Source organism: Delphinapterus leucas, chromosome 17 (genome assembly GCF_059928025.1).
Source record: "Delphinapterus leucas isolate spDelLeu-1000000601 "Yukka" chromosome 17, BTC_Dleu_Yukka2, whole genome shotgun sequence".
Taxonomy (NCBI): Eukaryota; Metazoa; Chordata; class Mammalia; order Artiodactyla; family Monodontidae; genus Delphinapterus; species Delphinapterus leucas.
Window position 1 is genome coordinate 46340416 of NC_143145.1, and position 25213 is coordinate 46365628.

Sequence of the window (25213 nt, forward strand, 5' to 3'; positions counted from 1 at the left end):
ACATTTTGCTGTACAGCAGAAATTAACATGGCATTGTAAATCAACTATACTTCAATAAAATTTTAAAAATCACTTATGATGCATTTTTCCTTAATGTGTACTTTGGTAGCACTATGGGGAGCCTTAGATTTTAAGAATCATTTCCATTTTATATACAAACAAGTTTTGGCAATTTGTACTTTGGTTAATGTGCTGTGTTTATATTTTCTTCTCTTATATAGCCAATCAAAAACCCCCCAACAGGGAAGAAGTATGTTAGATGCCCTTGTAATTGTCTCCTCATTTGTAAGGACACATCACGGCGAATAGGATGTCCAAGACCCAACTGGTAAGACATGAAGATTCATTCATTCATTCATTTGTTCATTCAACAAGTACTTATTAAAGATTCATTATGTGGCAGGTTTGTTCTAAACAGTCTTTCTCCTCAAAGTAATTATATGGCCTACAGCATTTTTTTCTTTGTTAAAGGAATAATACTGCTTAGTTTGAAATTAATGGTTACAGTTATTTGCTTTACTTTTATTTGCTGTTATGTTTATTTCCAGCTTATAGATAACAAATCTGAAGCTCTGAGAGAGAAAATAAATAGTTCAAATCAGTGCTTTTCACAATTTTTAAACTTTTGGCTGCAATGCCAAGTGTAAAATACATTTTATTTTACAACCCAAAATTCATATATGTTCATCTACATACATACATACACACACATATATTTGAAACAAAAGTTTCACAAAACAATTTACTTTTGCTATATGCAGTGCACTCAGATTTTTTCGTATTTTACTTACTCTGTTTCTGCCCATTTATCTTTTCTTTTTCTTTCTTTCTTTTTTTCTTTTAAACATCTTTATTGGAGTGTAATTGCTTTACAATGGTGTGTTAGTTTCTGCTTTATAACAAAGTGAATCAGCTATACATATACATATATCCTCATATCTCTTCCCTCTTGCGTCTGCCTCCCTCCCACCCTCCCTATCCCACCCCTTTAGGTGGTCACAAAGCACTGAACTGATCTCCCTGTGCTACGCGGCTGCTTCCCACTTGCTATCTATTTTACATCTGGTAGTGTATATATGTCCATGCCACTCTCTCACTTTGTCCCACCTTACCCTTCACCCTCCAGGTGTCCTCAAGTCCATTCTCTAGTAGATATGAGTCTATTCCCATCTTGCCCCTAGGTTCTTCATGACCATATATATATATATATTTTTTTTAGATTCCATATATATGTGTTAGCATACAGTATTTGTTTTTCTCTTTCTGACTTACTTCACTCTGTATGACAGACTCTAGGTCCATCCACCTCACTACAAATAACTCAATTTTGTTTCTTTTTATGGCTGAGTAATATTCCATTGTATATATGTGCCACATCTTCTTTACCCATTCATCTGTTGATGGACCCTTAGGTTGCTTCCATGTCCTGGATATTGTAAATACAGCTGCAATATATATTGTGGTACATATCTCTTTTTGAATTATGGTTTACTCAGGATATATGTCCAGTAGGGGGATTGCTGGGTCCTATGGTAGTTCTATTTTTAGTTTTTTAAGGAACCTCTATACTGTTCTTCATAGTGGCTGTACCAATTTACATTCCCACCAACAGTGCAAGAGGGTTCCCTTTTCTCCACACCCACTCCAGCATTTATTCTTTGGAGATTTTTTGATGATGGCCATTCTGACTGGTGTGAGATGATATCTGATTGTAGTTTTCATTTGTATTTCTCTAATGATTAATGATGTTGAGCATTCTTTCATGTCTTTGTTGGCAATCTGTATGTCTTCTTTGGAGAAATGTCTGCTTAGGTCTTCTGACCACTTTTGGATTGGGTTCTTTGTTTTTTTGATATTGAGCTGCATGAGCTGCTCTAAAATTGTGGAGATTAATCCTTTGTCAGTTGCTTCATTTGCAAATATTTTCTCCCATTCTGAGGGCTGTCTTTTTGTCTTGTTTATTGTTTCCTTTGCTGTGCAAAAGCTTTTAAGTTTCATTAGGTCCCATTTGTTTATTTTTGTTTTTATTTCCATTTCTCTAGGAGGTGGATCAAAAAGGATCTTGCTGTGATTTATGTCATAGAGTGTTCTGCCCGTGTTTTCCTCTAAGAGTTTGATAGTGTCTGGCCTTACATTTAGGTCTTTAATCCATTTTGAGTTTATTTTTGTGTATGGTGTTAGGGAGTGTTCTAATTTCATTCTTTCACATGTAGCTGTCCAGTATTCCCAGCACCACTTATTGAAGAGGCTGTCTTTTCTCCATTGTATATTCCTGCCTCCTTTATCAAAGATAAGGTGACCAAATGTGCATGGGTTTATCTCTGGGCTTTCTATCCTGTTCCATTGATCTATATTTTTGTTTTTGTGCCAGTACCATACTGTCTTGATTACTGTAGCTTTGTAGTATAGTCTGAAGTCAGGGAGCCTGATTCCTCCAGCTCCGTTTTTTTTTTTCTCAAGATTGCTTTGGCTATTCGGGGTCTTTTGTGTTTGCATACAAATTGTGAAATTTTTTTTTCCAGTTCTGTGAAAAATGCCAGTGGTAGTTTGATAGGGATTGCATTGAATCTGTAGATTGCTTTGGGTAGTATAGTCATTTTCACAATGTTGATTACTCCAATCCAAGAACATGATATATCTCTCCATCTGTTTGTATCATCTTTAATTTCTTTCATCAGTGTCGTATAATTTTCTGCATACAGGCCTTTTGTCTCCTTAGGTAGGTTTATTCCAAGGTATTTTATTCTGTTTGTTGTAGTGGTAAATAGGAGTGTTTTCTTAATTTCACTTTCAGATTTTTCATCATTAGTGTATAGGAGTGCAAGAGATTTCTGTGCATTAATTTTGTATCCTGCTACTTTACCAAATTAATTGATTAGCTCTAGTAGTTTTCTGGTAGCATCTTTAGGATTCTCTATGTAGAGTATCATGTCATCTGCACTGACACCTTTACTTCTTCTTTTCCAATTTGGATTCCTTTTATTTCTTTTTCTTCTCCGATTGCTGTGGCTAAAACTTCCAAAACTATGTTGAATAATAAAGGTGAGAGTGGGCAACCTTGTCTTGTTCCTGACCTTATGGAAATGGTTTCAGTTTTTCGCCATTGAGGACGATGTTGGCTGTGGGTTTGTCATATATGGCCTTTATTATGTTGAGGTAAGCTCCCTCTATGCCTACTTTCTGCAGGGTTTTTATCATAAATGGGTGTTGAATTTTGTCAAAAGCTTTCTCTGTATCTATTGAAATGATCATATGGTTTTTATCCTTCAATTTGTTAATATGGTGTATCACATTGATTGATTTACGTATTTTGAAGGATCCTTGAATTCCTGGAATAAACCCTACTTGATCATGGTGCATGATCCTTTTAATGTGTCGCTGGATTCTGTTTGTTAGTATTTTGTTGAGGATTTCTGCATCTATGTTCATCAGTGATATTGGCCTGTCATTTTCTTTCTTTGTGACATCTTTGTCTGGTTTCGGTGTCAGGATGATGGTGGCCTCGTAGAATGAGTTTGGGAGTGTTCCTCCCTCTGCTATATTTTGGAAGAGTTTGAGAAAGGCAGGTGTTAACTGTTCTCTAAATCTTTGATAGAATTCACCTGTGAAGTCATCTGGTCCTGGGCTTTTGTTTATTGGAAGATTTTTAATCACAGTTTTAATTCAGTGCTTGTGATTGGTCTGTTCATATTTTCTATTTCTTCCTGGTTCAGCCTCAGAAGGTTGTGCATTTCTAAGAATTTGTCCTTTTCTTCCAGGTTGTCCATTTTATTGGCATATAGTTGTTTGTAGTAATCTCTCTTGATCCTTTGTACTTCTACTGTGTCAATTGTTACTTCTCCTTTTTTATTTCTAGTTCTGTTGGTTTGAGTATTCTCCCTTTTTTTCTTGATGAGTCTGGCTAATGGTTTATCAATTTTGTTTATCTTGTCAAAGAACCAGCTTTTAGTTTTATTGATCTTTGCTATCATTTCCTTCATTTCTTTTTCATTTATTTCTGATCTGATCTTTATGTTTTCTTTCCTTCTGCTAACTTTTGGGTGTTTTTGTTCTTCTTTCTCTAATTGTTCTAGGTGTAAGGTTAGGTTGTTTATTTGAGATGTTTCTTGTTTCTTAAGGTAGGATTGAATTGCTATAAACTTCCCTCTTAGATCTGCTTTTAATCCATCCCATAGGTTTTGGCTTGTCGTGTTTTCATTGTCATTTCTTTCTAGGTATTTTTGATTTCCTCTTTGTTTCCTTCAGTGATCTCTTGGTTATGAAGTAGTGTATTGTTTAGCCTCCATGTGTTTGTATTTTTTACAGATTTTTTCCTGTAATTGATATCTAGTCTCATAGCGTTGTTTTCAGAAAAGAAACTTGATACAATTCCAATTTTCTTAAATTTACCAAGGCTTGATTTGTGACCCAAGATATGATCTATACTGGAGAATGTTCCATGAGCACTTGAGAAGAAAGTGTATTCTGTTGTTTTTGGAGGGAATGTCCTAAAAGTATCAATTAAGTCCATCTTGTTTAATGTGTTATTTAAAGTTTGTGTTTCCTTATTTATTTTGATTTTGGATGATCTGTCCAATGGTGAAAGTGTGGTGTTAAAAGTCCTCTACTATATTGTGTTACTGTTGATTTCCCCTTCTTTGGCTGTTAGCCTTTGCCTTATGTATTGAGGTGTTCCTATGTTGGTGCATAAATATTTACAATTGTTATATCTTATTCTTGGATTGATCCATTGATCATTATGTAGTGTCCTTCTTTGTCTCTTTTAATAGTCTTTATTTTAAAGTGTATTTTGTCTGATATGAGAATTGCTACTCCACCTTTGTTTTTTTTTGTTTTTGTTTTTTTTTTTTGCGGTACATGGCCTCTCACTGTTGTGGCCTCTCCCGTTGGGGAGCACAGGCTCCGGATGCGCAGGCTCAGCAGCCATGGCTCACAGGCCCAGCCACTCCGCGGTATGTGGGATCTTCCCGGACCAGGGCACGAACCCATGTCCCCTGCATCGGCAGGGGGACTCTCAACCACTGCGCCACCAGGGAGCCCTCCAGCTTTGTTTTGATTTCCATTTGCATGGAATATCTTTTTCCATCCCCTCGCTTTCAGTCTGTATGTGTTCTTAAGTCTGAATTGGGTCTCTTGTAGACAGCATATATATGGGTCTTGTTTTTTTTATCTATTCATCCAGTCTGTGTCTCTTGGTGGGAACATTTAATACATTTACATTTAAGGTAATTATCGACATGTATGTTCCTATTACCATTTTCTTAATTGTTTTGAGTTTATTATTGTAGGTCTTTTCCTTCTCTTGTGTTTCCTGCCTAGAACAGTTCCTTTAGCATTTGTTGTAAAGCTGATTTGGTGGTGCTGAATTCGTTTAGCTTTTTCTTGTCTGTAAAGCTTTTAATTTCTCTGTCAAATCTGAATGAGATCCTTGCTGTGTAGAGTAATCGTAGTTGTACATTTTTCCCTTTCATCACTTTAAATATGTCCTGCCACTGCCTTCTGGCCTGCAGAGTTTCTACTGAAAGATCAGCTGTTAACCTTATGGGGATTCCCTTGTATGTTATATGTTGTCTTTCCTTTGCTGCTTTTAATCTCTTTTCTTGTATTTAATTTTTGATTGTTTGACTAATATGTGTCTTGGCGTCTTTCTCCTTGGATTTATCTTGTATGGGACTCTATGTGCTTCATTAACTATTTCCTTTCCCATATTAGGGAAGTTTTCAACTATAATCTCTTCCAATATTTTCTCAATCCCTTTCTTTTTCTCTTCTTCTTCTGGGACCCCTATAATTCGAATGTTGGTGCATTTAATGTTGTCCCCTAGGTCTCTGAAACTGTCCTCAATTCTTTTCCTTGTTTTTTCTTTATTCTGCTCTGCATTAGTTATTTCCACTATTTTATCTTCCAGGTCACTTATCCGTTCTTCTGCCTCAATTATTCTGCTATTGATCCCTTCTAGAGAATTTTAAATATCATTTATTGTGTTGTTCATCATTGTTTTTTTAGTCTTTAATTCTTCTAGGTCCTTGGTAAATGTTTCTTGTAATTTCTCCATTCTATTTCCAGGATTTTGGATCATCTTTACTATCATTATTCTTTATTCTTTTCCAGGTAAACTGCCTATTTCCTCTTCATTTGTTAGATCTGCTGGGATTGTACTTTGTTCCTTCAACTGCTGTGTGTTTCTCTGTCTTCTCATTTTGCTTAACTTACTGTGTTTGGGGTCTCCTGTTTGCAGGTTGCAGGTCTGTAGTTCCCGTTGCTTTTGGTTTCGGCCTCCAGTGGGTAAGGTTTGTTCAGTGGGTTGTGTTGGCTTCCTGATGGAGGGGACTGGTGCCTGTGTTCTGGTGGATGATGCTGTATCCTGTCTTTCTGGTGGGCAGGTCCATGTCTGGTGGTGTGTTTTGGGGTGTCTGTGACCTTATTATGATTTTAGGCAGCCTCTCTGCTAATGGGTGGGTTGTGTTCCTGTCTTGCTAGTTGTTTGGCATAGGGTGTCCAGCACTGTAGCTTGCTGGTCGTTGAGTGGAGCTGGGTCTTGGCATTGAGATGGAGACCTCTGGGAGATTTTCCCCGTTTGATATTACTTGGAGCTGTGTGGTCTCTGGTGGAACCATGTCCTGAACTTGGCTCTCCCACCTCAGAGGCACAGCCCTGATACCTGGCCAGAGCACCAAGAGCCTATTTTCCACACAGCTGAGAATAAAATGCAGAAAGAAAGAAAGAAAGAGAGAGAGAGAGAGAGAGAGAGGGAAGGAGGGAGGGAGGGAGGGAGGGAGGGAGGAGAAAGAAAGAGGTACAATGAAATAAAATAAAGTTAAAAAACTTAAAAAGTAATAAAAAATAAAGAAAGAAGAGAGCAACCCAACCCAAAAACAAATCCACCAATGATAACAAGCACTAAAAACTATACTAAAAAAAGAAAAGAAAGAAAAATGGACAGACAGAATCCTAGGACTTATGGTAAAAGCAGAGCTATACAGACAAAATCACACACAGAAGCATACACATACACACTCACAAGAAGTGAAAAACGGAAAAAAAAATATATCGTTTCTCCCAATGTCCACCTCCTCAATTTGTTGTGATTCATTGTCTATTCAGGTATTCCACAGATGCAGGGTACATCAAGTTGACTGTCGAGATTTAATCTGCTGCTCCTGAGGCTGCTGGGAGAGATTTCCCTTTCTCTTCTTTGTTCGCACAGCTTCTGGTGTTCAGCTTTGTATTTGGCCCCGCTTCTGAGTGTAGGTCACCTGAGGGCATCTATTCTTCTCTCAGACAGGACAGGGATAAAGGAGCCACTGATTCGGGGGCTCTGGCTCACTCATGCCGAGGGAGGGATGTGTACAGAATGCGGGGTGAGCCTGTGGTGGCAGAGGCCGGCATGACGTTGCAATAGCCTGAGGCATGCCGTGTGTTCTCCGGGGGAAGTTGTCCCTGAATCACAGGACCCTGGCAGTGGCGGGCTGCACAGGCTCATGGGAGGGGAGGTGTGGAGAGCGACCTGTGCTTGCACACAGCCTTCTTGGTGGCAGCAGCAGCAGCCTTAGCATCTCATGCCCGTCTCTGGGGTCTGCGCTGATAGCCACGGCTTGTGCCCATCTCTGGAGCTCCTTTAAGCATTGCTCTTAATCCCCTCTCCTCACGCACCACAAAACAAAGAGGCAAGAAAAAGTCTCTTACCTCTTTGGAAGCTCCAGACCTTTTCCCAGAATCCCTCCTGGCTAGCTGTGGCACACTAGCCCCCTTCAGGCTGTGTTTACGCAGCCAACCCCTGTCATCTCCCTGGGATCTGACCGAAGCTGGAGCCTCAGCTCCCAGCCCCCACCTGCCCTGGCGGGTGAGCAGACAAGCGTCTCAGGCTGGTGAGTGCTGGTCGGCACTGGTCCGCTGTGCGGGAATCTCTCCACTTTGCCCTCCGCACCCCTGTTGCTGCACTCTCCTTCACGGCTCCGAAGCTTCCCGCCTCCGCCACCCACAGTCTCTGCCCGCGAAGGGGCTTCCTAGTGTGTGGAAACCTTTCCTCCTTCACAGCTCCCTCCCACTGGTGCAAGTCCTGTCCCTATTCTTTTGTCTCTGCTTTTTCTTTTTTCTTTTGCCCTACCCAGGTACGTGGAGAGTTTCTTGCGTTTTCAGAGGTCTGAGGTCTTCTGCCAGCGTTCAGTAGGTGTTCTGTAGGGGTTTTTCCACATGTAGATGTATTTCTGATGTATTTGTGGGGAGGAAGGTGATCTCTATGTCTTACTCTTCCGCCATCTTGAATCCCCTCTGGTTACAGTTATTTGTAAACTAATGTCCTTGAATAAGCAATGAAAGTTTTCTTGATGTTACATAACTACTTAATAGATTGTAATAAATCAGTGACTCATATTTTATTAAAAATAACCAATTAGTTTATCTTTGACATATTTCATCTTAAGTTGGAAGTGTTTTAGTAATCATTGTATACTTTAAATTGTGTTATTTCACTAGTCTTTGCTGAGTATAAGCTATGCAATAAATTCTGTAGTCATGTGCCTCTGCCAAATGGTGTATGGAAGTGCACAGATAGAAGTATATCAAAACCTTAACTGTGTTTTGTTTCTGTGTTTTCTGTCTTCTTGACCATTGTGTGAATCATTTGCAACCCCATCTGATGGTAACCTGGGAAATGGAAAGGAAAGGAGCCTACCATTGTCCTTTCTGTCCAACTCCAATTAAACAGACATTAAGGAATACCAGCCTACCCAGAGAAATTTGGTTGTGACTCAGCACTTTGGTACATTCATGGCACACATATATCTGTTAATGTACAATTTTTTAACTTACTTAGTCTTTTACTCAAGTTGTCTTCCTAGATAGGGTAAGATAAGATAAGGAATGATAAGATTTGAATTTATAAGAACTTGGAAACAGTAGTTAAATGGTTCCCAAGGTGATTTGATTAGGTCCAATTCCAAATAATTTTTTTGCTTTTGAAATATTGACTATTGCTGTTTTCTGTGATTTTGGCTTTAAAGGCTGACATTTAATTCACTTAATTTATAAAACAAGTATAACCTATTTTCAATGCTATATTCCATGTTTTTGGCCCCATAGTGTAGGTTTCGCTCTCAGTCCATTTGTGGGATAATGAAGTTGTTTCCTCTCTGTTTCCACAGTAGACGCATAATTAACCTTGGCCCAGTAATGCTTATTTCTGAAGAACAGCCAGCTCAACCTGCACTGCCAGTCCAACCAGAAGGTACAAGAGTTGTGTGTGGGCACTGTGGAAATACGTTCTTGGTACGTAACAAGACATTTGTGACAGGGACATCAATCTGTAAATGTAGGTCTTGATCACACAGATTTGACCACTGCTCATAGTCTTATAGTTTGTCCAAGTGCAAATTGATCAAAAGATTAAAATAGAGCCTTTGTTAGAAAGACAGTCAATCAGAGCCACGACTAGGATGTACTGCATTGTTTGTGAATTACATATAAGGTGCATCCCCTGACTGATTCATTTGCAAAAAGGGCCTCCCTGGGTAGGCTAATAACAAACAAGAACCCTGTGCTCCAGGCAGAGCAACTTGGGTATCCTGGCTTAGTGAGTAACTGAATCTACCTCCTACCCTCATCTCCTCAGCAGAGCGCAAAATGCACACTCTCATGCAGTGGCCTTGTTTCATGGTTCTGGATTCAAGAAATATTCTCATTATAATTTATCAAAATTTTTCTGATTGTTATATATGAAACTTGGAGTAACGGGAATTACTGTGGTATCTGTAATTAGATAAGTTATTGGATAAAAAATAAAGTATAAGTAGTTTGACATGAACAAAAGTTATAGGAGTTCTTGTTTTACTACTTTTAACTTTAACCCTAAGCTTGATTTTTAAATGTTAATTTCATAATGACTTACCCCATCAGGAAGAATAAGAACAGGTTTTCTTTTGTTATTTAGCCTCCAAAGGAGACAAAAGATTATCCTTAGAACCTAAGTACTAAAGAAACCTTCCAGAGTGTAGGCATGGGGAGAGCTGAGGTTGCAGTGGTTTATAAACAAGACCTGCTGTCACTAAGGGATGAATGAGCTTAAGAAAGTGTAGACTGTTTGCTCTTTTTCCCTTCTAATTTTTATTTTTGATAAAGTAATTCATGTATAATAACTTCACATGTCAAATAGGACTGTAAAGCTTAAAGGGAAAATGGTGGCCATCTCTTTACCTAACACAACCCCAATTTTCATCCCCCAAATACTTTTGACTCTTTCAGCTGCTCTTCTGGTATGTACTTCCATGTGTTTAAATTGTTTGCTTATTTTTTTCTTTTTGATTAAGCAGTTTTAGATATTACCTATTACTTTGTAAAACGCAGGTTGAAGATTTAGCACTCTTACCACCCTGCCTGCTCTCATAGTCCTTTCTCCACTTTCATACTCCCAGTAGAGTTATAATATTTAATACTTAGTCTTTACATTTTTTATGATTAGGTAAATTGTGTTCACAGCTGAGCCAAGTAATATATTACATTTCTCTCCTGTATGGCTCTTAAATATTTCTTGGATTTGTTAATAATTGTCCCTCCCTCTTTTAGATTTGTTTTAATTTTTTATGTACAAATCACTAGTTCTTCTCATATTCTTTCATAGAACTACAAAATTCCTGTCAATATAGTCAAATGGGTCAGGGAATCTATTATTTAGACTTCCTCCTACACAGCTGTCATCCTGTGACTTCCCTTCATCTTATCTTAGGAATTCCTATTACCTCTTTCCTGTGTTGGATCCTCTGCCATCCTTACAGTTCTTGGTTTATTGCTTTATTTTGTTGGAGCACATCCTCTCTTAGCTTTCTGAGAAAAGATGCAGAGAAATAAATTTGAACCTTTTACTTCTTAAACAGTTTTTAATCTAACCCTATTTTCACGTTATAATTTGTCCAGATGTAGAATTATAGGTTGCCAATTCTTTCCTCAGAAATTTGAGGGCTTTGCTCCACTGTTGATGGGAAGATCAACTGCTGTTGGCTCCTGACCCTTACCATGTGACCTATTTTTCTCTCTTTATTTTCTCTTATTTTCCTCTTTCATTTCTCCAAGGTTCTGAAATAGTATTAGAATGTGCCTTAGGGAGAATCTTTTTGACCTCATTGTCTGGCTACTCAGTGAATCCTTTTATAGTCCACTCCATTTTCTTTCTTCCATCTTTCTACAACCCCTGAGATTAGATCACCTGAATTGACATACACACTCTCTCTCTTTCTCTCTCATTTTTTTTTTTAATATATTTTTCAGTTTTGGCTTTTTCTTTTACTTACAGGGAAATTTCCTCAAATATATTCTTCTAAACTTAATTAAAATTTTAAATTTCAGATGATCTAAATTAATTTTTAATTTCTAAGAGTTCTGTGTTCTCTGATTAATTTTTCTTTTTTCTAAATCACATTCTCTTCTTTATGGCATCTTTCTGAAGCTATTAGTTATGTTTTCTGAGGTATTATTCTTCTTTATGCCTTGTCTCTATTTTCTCTCCATTGCTTCTATTTGTTTTTATTTTCTGATAGAGGTTTTAATGAGGAGCTCATTTATATATGAGAGCAAGTTACTGATTGGAATCTCTAAGTATGCAGCAGGGGCTAAACTTTTTCTCCTTCCTTCCTCCCTTTCTTTCCTCCCTCCCTCCCTTTTTCCTTTCTTCTTCTCTCTCCTCCTCCTCCTCATCTTTCTTCTTCCTCTTCTCCTTTTTCTCTTTTCTTGAAGAACTATTAGTATCAATGTCTTTTTTTTTTTTTTTAGGGCAAGTTTCTCTGGGGAATAATCCTCTGACTTCTTGTAAGAGGTATATCTGGGAGACAGAATTCTAGGAGCTAAGAAAGGATAATAGGGATGAAGGTCTCATCTACTGTTCAGACTGTAGACTTATTTAACTCCTTTGTTTTTAGAATGGTGTCTTATTCTTGCCTTCTGCTGTGCCTGGTGTTCCTAAGTTCACAGTCCTTCTAGTTCAGTTTCTTTGAGAGAATAAATCACTCTTCTCTTGCATGTGTTGGGGAGGGAGGGATTTTTGGTTTTGTGATATGGAGGGAAGAGTCTAGAACTGATACTCCTGTTTTTATCACTACCCCTAACTCCTATCTTTGAAAGCACCTTGGAGTCCCAAGGTCTGAACTATTTTGTAGTTCTTCAGTTGAATCAGCCTGCTTTTCATTGGATATCTCTCTTTAGGCAATCAGGTTTCAGCATCCCTTTCAGTTTGTTACCAAGTCTCCATCAGCTTTCCACTGTCTGAAAATTCAAGGTAATTTCTCTTCGGATTCTATTTGTTCTTATGGTATTTTACATTTGTAAACACAATTTACTGTCATTTTAGTCAGGTTTGGGAAAGGAAATAAAAATGCATGCATTTGTCCAACTTATTACATTTAACCAGAATTTCTATGATTTTTCTGATCTACTAGGATAAGATAAATCTTCTTCCTTGCATTTATATTTTATTGATTAAGTCAGTGACCAAGTACATCAATTAGGGGATATATTTGGTGGGGATAGTGAAAAGATTTCTTTTTTAAAAATTTCTTTTTAAAAAATCACTATTGAGAATTAGGTTTGGATTTGGGTCCTGGCCATACTAAAGCCTGACTATGTGATGCTGGGCAAGTTATGTAACTTTGCTAAATTCTGATTTCCTCATCTGAAAATGGGGAGAATAATAGCATATTCACAAGATTGCTGAGAGCAGTAGTAAAGACATTTGTCCAAAGTTTGTGACAGTGGAAGCTAGCCTTGCGGCTGACAGGGTCTTGGTGCACTGGCTGGGTGTCAGGCTTGTGTCTCTGAGGTGGGAGAGCCAAGTTCAGGACATTGGTCCAACAGAGACCTTCCAGTTCCATGTAATATCAAATGGTGAGACCTCTCCCAGAGATCTCCATCTCAACGTTAAGACCCAGCTTCACTCAACAACCAGCAAGCTACAGTGCTGGACATCCTATGCCAAACAACTAGCAAGACAGGAACACAACCCCGCCCATTAGCAGAGAGGCTGCCTAAAATCATAAGGTCACAGACACCCCAAAACACACCACTGGATGTGGTCCTGCCACCAGAAAGACAAGATCCAGCCTCATCCACCAGAACACTGGCACCAGTCCCCTCCACCAGGAAGCCTACACAACCCACTGAACCAACCTTAGCCACTGGAGGCCGACACCAAAAGCAACGGGAACTACAAACCTGCAACCTGCAAAAAGGAGACCCCAAACACAGTAAGTTAAGCAAAATGAGAAGTCAGAGAAGCATACAGCAGATGAAGGAGCAAGGTAAAAACCCACCAGACCAAACAAATGAAGAGGAAATAGGTAGTCTACCTGAAAAAGAATTCAGAGTAAGGATAGGAAAGATGATCCAAAATCTTCGAAATAGAATGGAGAAAATACAAGAAACTGAGGCAGAAGAACGGATAAGTGACCTGGAAGATAAAATAGTGGAAATAACTACTGCAGAGCAGAACAAAGAAAAAAAGAATGAAAAGAATTGAGGACAGTCTCAGAGACATCTGGGACAACATTAAATGCACCAACATTCGAATTATAGGGGTCCCAGAGGAAAAAGAGAAAAAGAAAGGGACTGAGAAAATATTTGAAGAGACTATAGTTGAAAACTTCCCTAATATGGGAAATGGAATAGTCAGTCAAGTCCAGGGAGTGCAGAGAGTGCCATACAGGATAAATCCAAGGAGAAACACGCCAAGACAAATGTTAATCAAGCTATCAAAAGTTAAATACAAAGAAAAAAATATTAAAAGCAGCAAGGGAAAAACAACAAATGACATGCAAGGGAATCCCATAAGGTTAACAGCTGATCTTTCAGCAGAAACTCTGCAAGCCACAAGGTTCTGGCAGGATATATTTAAAGTGATGAAAGGAGAATAAAATACCTAGGAATAAACCTACCTAAGGAGACAAAAGACCTGTATGCAGAAAACTATAATACACTGATGAAAGAAATTAAAGATGATACAAACAGATGGAGAGATATACCATATTCTTGGATTGGAAGAATCAACATTGTGAAAATGACTCTACCACCCAAAGCAATATACAGATTCAATGCAATCCCTATCAAACTACCACCGGCATTTTTCACAGAACTAGAACAAAAAATTTCACAATTTGTATGGAAACACAAAAACCCGAAACAGCCAAAGCAAACTTGAGAAAAAAATGGAGCTGGAGGAATCAGGGTCCTGGACTTCAGACTATACTGAAGCTACAGTAATCAAGACAGTATGGTACTGGCACAAAAACAGAAATATAGATCAATGGAACAGGATAGAAAGCCCAGAGATAAACCCACGCACATATGGTTACCTTATCTTTGATAAGGAGACAAGAATATATGATGGAGAAAAGATGGCCTCTTCAATAAGTGGGGCTGGAAAAACTGGACAGGTACATGTAAGAGAATGAAATTAGAACACTCCTAAACAACATTCACAAAAATAAACTCATAATGAATTTAAGACCTAAATGTAAGGCCAGACACTATAAAACGCTTACGGGAAAACACAGGCAGAACACTCTATGACATAAATCAGAGCAAGGTCCATTTTTTGGGGGCTACGTGGGCCTCTCACTGTTGTGGCCTTTCCCGTTGCGAAACACAGGCTCCAGACGCGCAGGCTCAGCGGCCATGGCTCACGGGCCCAGCCGCTCCCCGGCATGTGGGATCTTCCCGGACCGGGGCACGCACCTGTGTCCCCTGCGTCAGCAGGCGGACTCTCAACCACTGCTCCACCAGGGAAGCCCGCAAGTTCCTTTTTGACCTACCTCTTAGAGAAATGGAAATAAAAACAAAAATAAACAAATGGGACCTAATGAAACTTAAATGCTTTTGCACAGCAAAGGAAAACATAAACAAGATGAAAAGACAACCCTCAGAATGGGAAAAATATTTACAAATGAAGCAACTGACAAAGGATTAATCTCCAAAATTTACAAGCAGCTCATGCAGCTCAATATCAAAAAAACAAACAACCCAATCCAAAAATGGGCAGAAGACCTAAACAGACATTTCTCCAAAGAAGACATACAGATGGCCAACAAACACATGATAGGATGCTCAATGTCAGTAATCATTAGAGAAATGCAAATCAAAACTACAGTGAGGTATCACCTAACACCAGTCAGAATGGCCATCATAAAAAACCTACAAACAGGGGCTTCCCTGGTGGTGCAGTGGTTGAGAGTCCGCCTGCCGATGCAGGGGACACGGGTTCATGCCCTGGTCCGGGAAGATCCCACGTGCCGCGGAGCGGCTAGGCCCGTGAGCCATGGCCACTGAGCCTGCGCGTCTGGAGCCTGTGTTCCGCAACGGGAAAGGCCACAACAGTGAGAAGCCCGCGTCCCGCAAAAAAACAAACAAACAAACAAAAAAACCTACAAACAATAAATGCTGGAGAGGGTGTGGAGAAAAGGGAACCCTCTTGCACTATTGGTGGGAATATAAATTGATACAGCCACTATGGAGAACAGTATAGAGGTTCCTTAAAAAACTAAAAATAGAACTACCATACGACCCAGAAATTCCACTACTTGGCATATACCCTGAGAAAACCATAATTCAAAAAGAGTCATGTACCACAATGTTCATTGCAGCACTATTTACAATAGCCAGGACGTGGAAGCAACCTAAGTGTCCATCAACAGATGAATGGATAAAGAAGATGTAGCACATATATACAGAGGAATATTGCTCAGCCATAAAAAGAAATGAAATTGAGTTATTTGTAGTGAGGTGGATGGACCTAGAGTCTGTCATACAGAGTGAAGTAAGTCAGAAAGAGAAAAACTAATACCGTATGCTAACACATATATATATAGACTCTAAAAAAAAAAATTGATTGTGAAGAACCTAGGGACAGGACAGGAAGAAAGGCGCAGACATAGAGAGTGGACTTGAGGACACAGGGAGTGGGAAGGGTAAGCTGGGACAAAGAGAGTGGCATGGACATATATACACTACCAAATGTAAAATAGATAGCTAGTGGGAAGCAGCCACACAGGACAGGGAGATTAGCTCAGTGCTTTGTGACCAACTAGAGAGGTGGGATAGGGAGGGTGGGAGGGAGACACAAGATGGAGGAGGTATGGTGATATATGTATATGTATAGCTAATTCACTTTGTTATAAGGCAGAAACTAACGTACCATTGTAAAGCAATTATACTCGAATAAAGATGTTTAAAAATAAATAAATAAAAGGAAAATATTTAGATGTTAAAAAAAGAAATCACTATTGATTTACGATTACTCCCTCTGTAAGTATTGATATATATGAATTAATCGACTAATTTAAATATAAATAAAATATATTTACTCTCTTTTTCTTTCTTATATGCAAGCATATTTCATTTGAAATATTTAAAACTCTTCAAAATAGATTTTTTCAGCTTACTTCAGTGAGTTCCCTTCCACAATTACCTTGCATTTGCATTTTTGCCCAGTTATGTTTTATATTCCAAATCCTTGGCATGGATAGTCCTTATAAGACACATTGTAAGTGAGCCGATTTCATTTTTTCAAACATATATATTGAGTGTGTACCAGACACTGGGCTACATGCTGGGGAAACAGGAAGTCCCTGCCCTTATGGGATTTTTCCAGTCTAATAGGAGAAAGACAATTAAAACAATAATTATATGAAATCTAGTTAGGCTAAAGCAGAGAAATACGGAGTGTTCTTAGTGTACATACGGAAGCATCTAGCCTAGAGGAAGTGAGATTATCCTAAGAGTAATGGAAAGCTAAAGCAGGGCTTTATAATTAATTTTGTGTGTATTGATGCTATGTCTATAATAGATTGCATATGGGCAAGCCTGAAGAAACACAAGACCAGATATTTAGGTTTTATTATTCAGAAAAGTGATGATGATAGTCATGAATAGCATAAAGAATTTGAGAAAGAATTGGCTATACTGATATTAGTATAGATGAGGGAATGAGGAAAAAAGTAAAATTAAAGACAACTCTTACAAAGGTTTATATTTAAGTTTTTGAAATCATCTGGAAGTGAATTCTAGAGAATGATCCAAGTTGAGAGGTTAGATAGATGTGTGTGACATGGCTTTTATTAAAATTTATGCATTTAGATATTTTCTCCACAGAAGAAAATTACTAAAGTAATTTGCAAGTCAGAAATGAACTTCTAAAAGTAAGCTCCTTCTTACTTAATATTCAGTGCAGGCACCTGAATCATATTAGCATAGTCATTATGATTTTAAAACTTTAAGTCTTTGGCAGGAAAGGGTGTTTTGGATTAACGTGTGGTATTTAAAGATTATTTCAAAATTCCCAGAAAACAAAGTTTTTGGTGACTAGAACAGAGTACATACCTTTAGGGTGGCTATTACCTTGGAGAGTTTCAGACTAATGAGAGATACTGAGTGTTACAAAAAATAAACAGACCTGGGGCTTCCCTGGTGGCACGGTGGTTGAGCGTCCGCCTGCCAATGCAGGGGACATGGGTTCGTGCCCCGGTCCGGGAAGATCCCACATTCCGCGGAGCGGCTGGGCCCATGAGCCATGGCTGCTGAGCCTGCGCGTCCGGAACCTGTGCTCCACAACGGGAGAGGCCACAACAGTGAGAGGCCTGCGTACAGCAAAAAAAATAAAAAATAAACAGACCTGGAAACTCTTAATTTTGACTTGAGAACTTCACCTTATCCTTGTTATTATGCTGATCCAAGTAATCTTATATCCTTTGTAGTATTCTTTGCCCTTCAAGTTTTTAACTAATAGGATAATTCATCTATTTATTCCATACTTTGTTTCAGCCTTGGCTTACAAGGCCCAAAAGCAATTGAGAAAAATTACAAAGTCCAATAGCATTGAAAAATAAAATATGAAATGGTCAGGGAGAATGAAAAATAGGACAGAAATATGATGAAGTCATGCATAAGTGTATAAGTACGCATAATATTTATTCCTGTGCAGTTGTTAAAATTTTACTGAATGTTAGCTATGAGCCTTCTATGGTTAATGAAAAGAGGAAAACATAGTCTATTACAACAGGGGTCCCCAACTCCCGGGTCACGGACTGATAGTCGTCTGTGGCCTGTTAGGAACTGGGCCGTACAGCAGGAGGTGAGCAGCAGGCCAGCGAGAGAAGCTTCATCTGTATTTACAGCTGCTCCCCATTGCTTGCATTACTGCCTGAGTTCTGCGTCCTGTCAGATCAGCAGCAGCATTAGATTCTCACAGGAGTGCAAACCCTACTATGAACTGCGCACACGAGGGATCTGGGTTGCGAGTTCCTTATGAGAATCTAATGCCTAATGATCTGAGGTGGAGCTAAGGCAGCAATGCTAGCGCTGGGGAGTGGCTGCAAATACAGATTATCATTAGCAGAGAAGTTTGATGGCACAAAGACCATAATAAATCAATTGCTTGCAGACTCATATCAAAACCCTATCAGTGAGTGGCAAGTGACAATTAAGCTGCATCTGGTGGCAGGCATTATAGTGGCAAGTGAGTTGATGTACTTCAGTTGTACAGCTGCATCTAATGGCAGGCTTTAAGTCAGAATCCTACACTTATTTTAGTCCGTGCATGGCCCGCCCGTTATTTTGTCTACCACTTCCATCTGCGCCTCTTTCCCACGCTGCACACTTGTCTCAGTCACAGTTTTGGTAAGCCCACAAGCTAACCCTAGCCAAAATGAGTAAAAAACAAACGTTGCTGGGGAGCTTCTTTGAAAAGGGGGAGAGACCCAATGATTAGACAGCAGAAGACTCTAAGACTGCCAACGAAAAGAAAGCTGCATTTAAAAGAAAATACCAAGAGTCCTACTTAAATTATAGGTTCATTGCCACAGGTGATTCACATTCTGCAAGTCTGCTTTGTATAATATGTGGCGACCAGCTAGCCAACAAAGCCATGAAACCTTCAAAACTGCTTCACCACAGGGAGACCAAGCACCCTGCATTAAAAGACAAGTCTTTGGAGTCTTTCAAAAGAAAAAAATGTGAACATGAAGAACAGAAGCAATTATTGAAGGCCACCACTTCATCAAATGTGTCTGCATTGAGAGCATCATTCTTAGTGGCTAACCGCATTGCTAAAGCTAAGAAGCCCTTTACTATTGGTGAAGAGTTGATCCTGCCTACTGATAAGGACGTTTGTCGTGAACTTTTAGGAGAGGCTGCAATTCAGAAGGTGATACGTGTTCCTCTTCAGCTAATACCATAACTAGATGAATTAGCAGAGGATATTGAGGCACAATTGTCAGAGAGAATTAATGAGTCACCGTGGTATGCAACCCAGGTTGACGAGTCTACTGATGTTGACAGCAAGGCAACAATGCTCGCTTTTGTGTGATATATTTTTCAGGAGGATGTGTATGTTATGTGCAATTTTGTTGCCAATCAACACCACAGCCGTAGAACTATTCAAGTTTTTGAATGATTACATATCAGGAAAACTGAATTGGTCATTTTGTGTCTGGATATGCAGACGGAGCAGCTGCAGTGACTGGACGGCTTTCTGGTTTCACTACTCTGGTCAAGGAGGTCGCTTCTGAATGTGAGTCTACACACTGTGTCATCCATAGAGAAATGCTGGCTAGCTGAAAAATATCACCTGAATTTAACAACATTTTGCAGGATGTGATTAAAATTATCAACCACATTAAAGTACATGCTCTTAACTCACATCTGTTTGCGTGGCTCTGTGAGGAGATGGACACAGAGCACACAGGTCTTCTCTTATACAGAGAAGTGAGATGGCTTTCTAAACGTAGATCACTGACCAGAGTTTCTGAGTTACGAGAGCCGCTCCAGAAATTTCTTTTAGAAAAAGCCACCACTGGCTTCACATTTCAGTGACACAGAATGGGTTGCAAAACTTGCTTACTTGTGTGACATATTCAACCTGGTCAACGAACTCAATCTGTCACTTCAGGGGAGGATGACAACTGTGTTCACTTTGGCAGATAAAGTGGCTACATTCAAAGCCAAACTGGAATTATGGGGGCGATGAGTGAACATTGGGGTTTTTGTCATGTTTCAAACATTAGCAGAAATTTTGAAAGAGACTGAACCAGGGCCTTCTTTTTCCCAGCTGGTGCATGATCACCTATCTCAAAATGATCAAAAGAGTTTGAGCATTACTTCCCAACCAGAAAAGACCCCTGAATTAGGAAGGAATGGATCTGTGACCCACTTGTGAATAAGCCAGGTGAATCAATTTTGTCCATGCTAGAAGAGGATCAACTGCTTCAGACTGAAGATGACGGTGGCCTTAAAAGTATGTTTGAGACAACTTCAAATCTCCATACGTTCTGGATTAAAGTCAAGGCAGAGTATCCTGAGATTGCCACAAAAGCACTGAAAAGCCTGCTTCCATTTCCAACATCCTGTCTTTGTGAAGCAGGGTTTTCTGCAGTGACAGCAACCAAAACGAGATTACAGAGTAGACTGGACAGAAGCAACACACTTCCGTTGTCACTGTCTCCCATCACCCCCCGATGGGACCATCTATTTGCAGGAAAACAAGCTCAGGGCTTCCACTGATTCTGCATTATGGTGAGCTGTATAATTATTTAATTATATATTACAATGTAATGATAATAGAAACAAAATGCACAATAAATATAATGTGCTTGAGTCATACCGAAACCATCCCTTCCCCCCCTCCCCCCGGTCCATGGAAAAATTGTCTTCCACGAAACCGGTCCCTGGTGCCAGAAAAGTTGGGGACTGCTGTATTATAAGATATTTGTGAAGTTTTCGTAAAAGTTCACATAGGAGCTTTTACTGGAATACTGAGACCTAAGAGAGAATTATTCCCATGGATTAAGATAAAACAACACTATAATGGACTGTGTCCTCAACAATATTCTTCATTTATAATAACATAATACAATGTAATATAATATCACTGTTCTAATGCTAAAATTAAATTTACTAGGAATTCACTTCACAGTATTCATTTAACAGCCTGGCTGGAACCATGGATAATGTTGAGAAAAGCTAGATTTGTGTTTTCCAAAGTGTATTCATTAGAACACTCATTTTATAGGATAATAATAAGTGTTATGCCAGTAAAGAGTTCCAGGATCATTGGGAATTGCTAGGATAAAAAAATTAAGCAGAGGGCTTCCCTGGTGGAACAGTGGTTGAGAGTCCGTCTGCCGATGCAGGGGACACGGGTTCGTGCCCCGGTCCGGGAGATCCCACATGCCACGGAGTGGCTGGGCCCGTGAGCCATGGCCGCTGAGCCTGCGCGTCCGGAGCCTGTGCTCCGCAAGGGGAGAGGCCACAACAGTGAGAGGCCCGCGTATCGCCAAAAAAAAAAAAAAAAAAAAAAATCAAGCAGAATTTTTATAGTTATATTCTTTAGCACTTTTATTATGTAATATGTTAAAATAATAATAATTAAACAATGTTAATGATTAAATAATAACTTAATTATTATAATTAAATTAATTAAACTTAATTTCTTATGTTAAATAAATAATGTTAAAGTCCAAGAGGAAGTTTTATCTAGTATGTGCAAGCAATTTTGAGGGGATTGCCTAGCCAGACCAATGTTTTAGGAGACATTGCTTAGAAAATAATTTTCCAGGGGCTTCCCTGGTGGCGCAGTGGTTGAGAGCTCGCCTGCCGATGCAGGGGACGTGGGTTCATGCCCCGGTCCGGGAAGATCCCACATGCCGCAGAGCGGCTAGGCCCGTGAGCCATGGCCACTGAGCCTGTGCGTCCGGAGCCTGTGCTCCACAAAGGGAGAGGCCACAACAGTGAGAGGCCCGCGTACCACAAAAAAAAAAAAAAAAAAAAAGAAAATAAGTTTCCAGAAGAATAAAGGTAATACAAGCTAGTCCTCCATGAATGTAAAGAAGTTTCTTAAGATATATATATCAAAGTAGTAGACTATATACATTAAATTTGTACAGTGTTACATATCAAATTTATCCAATTAAAAAACAGGAAAAATTAGATTTTTTTTCTATTGACACTTCAAGGTTTGGCAGTAAAATTTTAAGAGTGCAGAGGCTGCATTTTAGACAAGAGAATAGTAGTAAATCCTTTCAAAAGCACAGGTATTTGCATTCATTCAAATAGATTATGACAAACATTTCTAATAATAAATATTTTTCTATTTTTAGTTTGCTGCATTTAAATGAGTACTTACAGATAACAACAAAACCAGATGTGTTAGGTTACTGGCTGTATAACTTACTAATCATACAACAGAGTCTTAGTTGTTTGTTAGTAATAATTGAATTTATCATATATAATCTGTGCTAAAATGATAAAATTGGACTAAATAATCTCCCATAGGTTGGTCGTCTAAAATTCTAGATTTTCTGTGCCAGTGTGTTAGCCTTCAAGCTTGGATTTTGATTTACTCTTCTCTTAAGGGTTTCATAATTGCTTCCTCAGCCACTTTGCTTCTCTTAACAATGAAAAACTTGTTTGTTATTTATAAATAAAATTTGAAATGACATTACAAGTTCAACAACTACCCTAAAACTAATTTCAAAAACATGAAAAAGTACTTAGTAAGATTTCTGTATTCTTCACTTCTTACTGTTCTGTGCCAATTTCTGTAGAAATCTATGTAAATCTGTTTAGCACATTAATTTAAGCATTTTTTCTATTAAGAATAAATTAATTTGTTATAAAATAAATGATAAAAGAGTTAAGGCTTCTTGAAAAACAATGTAGCCTTCGTTTGACATTCTAGATATTGAAAAATAATCATTGTGAAAAGAGTGAACATTCATGTAAAGTTTCATTTCTAGTTTATTTACCTTGGGACTTTATATTCCTACTGTGACTGAGAGAGATTATTCAAGGTTAAGTAACTTTCAGGAGGTTTGAAATAAAAATGAAGAAAAAGAAGTCCAAACAAACTCAGATTTATTTTTGTTCTTTTTTAAAAGCTAATCATTAAAAAATTAAAAAGAAAAAATAGTCAAGTAACAGATACTTTCTGAAAGTTTTCCTCTATTATGTGGAAAACATTTGAATATGCATAACTTTTTGAAGCCCTACTATACCTAGAACTTGAGAGTTATGAAGAAAACTGAGTGACCTGGAATCCTAAGCAAAAATTAATTTTAGTGAAAGAAAAGTTATTTTGATGATAAAACTGCTAATGTACTACACGGAATTATACAAAAGAAATATACACTTTACAAGAAGATATATAGAAAAGCAAATGATGGAAGGTGAGGAAGGTATTTTGAAATATATTTTTTGTGGTAAAGAGTTACTTTATTTTTTTTTAATTTTTAAGTTTTACTTTAAATGTATATTGTACCTCCTTTCAAAGACTTTACTACCAGTAAGCTGTTTCAAGCATCTGAATAACAATACTGTGAGGAAGGTAACCCATTTTATTACCTACATTACAGGGAAGAAAATTGAAAGAAAGTTGTCTGTAGAAGAAATGTATTTTGTTACATAGAATAAGCTACTATAGAACAGAAAGCAGCTTCCTGACATTAGTTCTACCTGTATCTAATTTGTTTAGTTTATTTACTTTGTGCATTTTCTACATAAATAGAATAGTTGCATTTTTAGTAATGAGTCTGAATACTCATGTATTTAAAAAGCTAATCATCACTATTTAGAGGAAAAACAACATTGAAGGTACATGAAATACGTTTTTATTTTCTGGCAGTGGACTGAAACATAAAGGTGAATGAAATGACCCGAATTTCAACATTACATCCAGTTTTCATTGTAAAGCAAACCTAGATTGCATCAGAACGTTGAAAAAATCGTGGGAACTGTTTCAGAGGGGAATCCCAACCTTTATTTTAAGGGAGGGGGAGATGTGTTGGAGGGGAAAAGCTCTTATAACTATGAAAAGGTTGATGGCTTCTGCTGTGATCCCTGAGGACATTTGAACTAAAAGAAACATCTTATCAGATTGGATAGTTTTCAGTTTTTGTTTTCAACCTCTCTTCTTATTTGTTTTACAGTGGATGGAACTGAGGTTCAACACTCTGGCAAAATGCCCACACTGCAAAAAAATGTAAGTTCTGTACCACTGGAAATAATGTTGGGAAATATTTGAGAACAATTTAAAGAGTTCAGAATTCTCACTTAAGTAAATTTTGACTTTAAGACATACTATGGGATGAATGTATGTTTAACATGTTTATGCTTTTCAAGACTAAAAAAAAGACGTCTTTGGACTGATTAATATATTCCATTTTGAAATTGAAATGATTGGGATTATCTATTCTCTAAAGGTAAATCAATTACCTTTAGAGAAAGTGAAAATTACTAAAATTATCAGTAACCTGGTAATGATTTTCAAATGTGCTAAGTGGTTATAATCTGTTGCAAATAATCTAAAATTTATATTTTTAAAATGGACTGTATAAAAAAATTGGACTGTAATCTTGGAGAAAAAGCCAAGATTTTGGGGGGTTTATAATTAGGAAGTTGGATGGCAAAGTTTTTATAATTATTTATCTCTCTTCAGTCAATTTCTCTGTATTCCTAAATGGTGTACCTAAGGAAAATAACAAAAGGCAATATAAAAATGGGAGAAACTAGAAGACATTTTGATTAAAGACATTTTATGCCATCTATGTTGGGAGACCCCCAAGTCACCCTAAGATATTTTGACTTTCTAGGAGAACTAATAGGACTTAGTATACAGTTATACTCACAGCTTTATGGTGAAAGTATGCAAAACAAAATCAGCAAAAGTAAAAGGCATTTGGGGCAAAATCTGGAGGAAACAAGGAGCAAGCTTCTAAGAGTCCTCTCCCAGTGGAGTCATAACAGGACTTCATTCCTCCAGCAATGAATTGTTACAACATATGTGAAATGTTTTTGACCAGAGAAGCTTATTAGGTCTAATTGGAGCTGGTCACATAGGCACCTGCTGCATAGCGCATGCCACAATTCCATATTCCCAGAAGGAAAGCAGGTATTTGGCATAAGCCATATTGGTTGTACAAGTAATTTAGGTATAGCAACCCACTCTTATCAGTAAGGGAATAGTTAGAACTTTTTTGAAATCTACGTTCCCAGGTGTCAGCCAAGGGCTTACCTTACAAGCCAACTTGTCTAAGGATAGCAGTGTTAGGCCTGCTATACTCTTTTCTGCACAGCATCTATTTTTTTTTTGCTTGTGGTACACGGGCCTCTCACTGTTGTGGCCTCTCCTGTTGGGGAAAACAGGCTCTGGACGCGCAGGCTCAGTGGCCATGGCTCATGGGCCCAGCCG

The 25213-nt window shown here is 38.3% G+C and overlaps 1 protein-coding gene across 2 annotated transcripts in view; it reads left to right on the forward strand.

Annotated features, from left to right (window-relative positions):
* Positions 1 to 25213, forward strand: part of PIP4P2 (phosphatidylinositol-4,5-bisphosphate 4-phosphatase 2) — an 89452-nt gene that overhangs the window by 36730 nt on the left and 27509 nt on the right. For both annotated transcript variants that reach the window (XM_022584816.2, XM_089898935.1), the window contains exons 3-5: positions 222 to 328; positions 9144 to 9267; positions 23952 to 24004. In XM_022584816.2, the coding sequence (XP_022440524.1) occupies positions 222 to 328; positions 9144 to 9267; positions 23952 to 24004 (284 nt within the window). The remainder of the gene's footprint in view (positions 1 to 221; positions 329 to 9143; positions 9268 to 23951; positions 24005 to 25213) is intronic.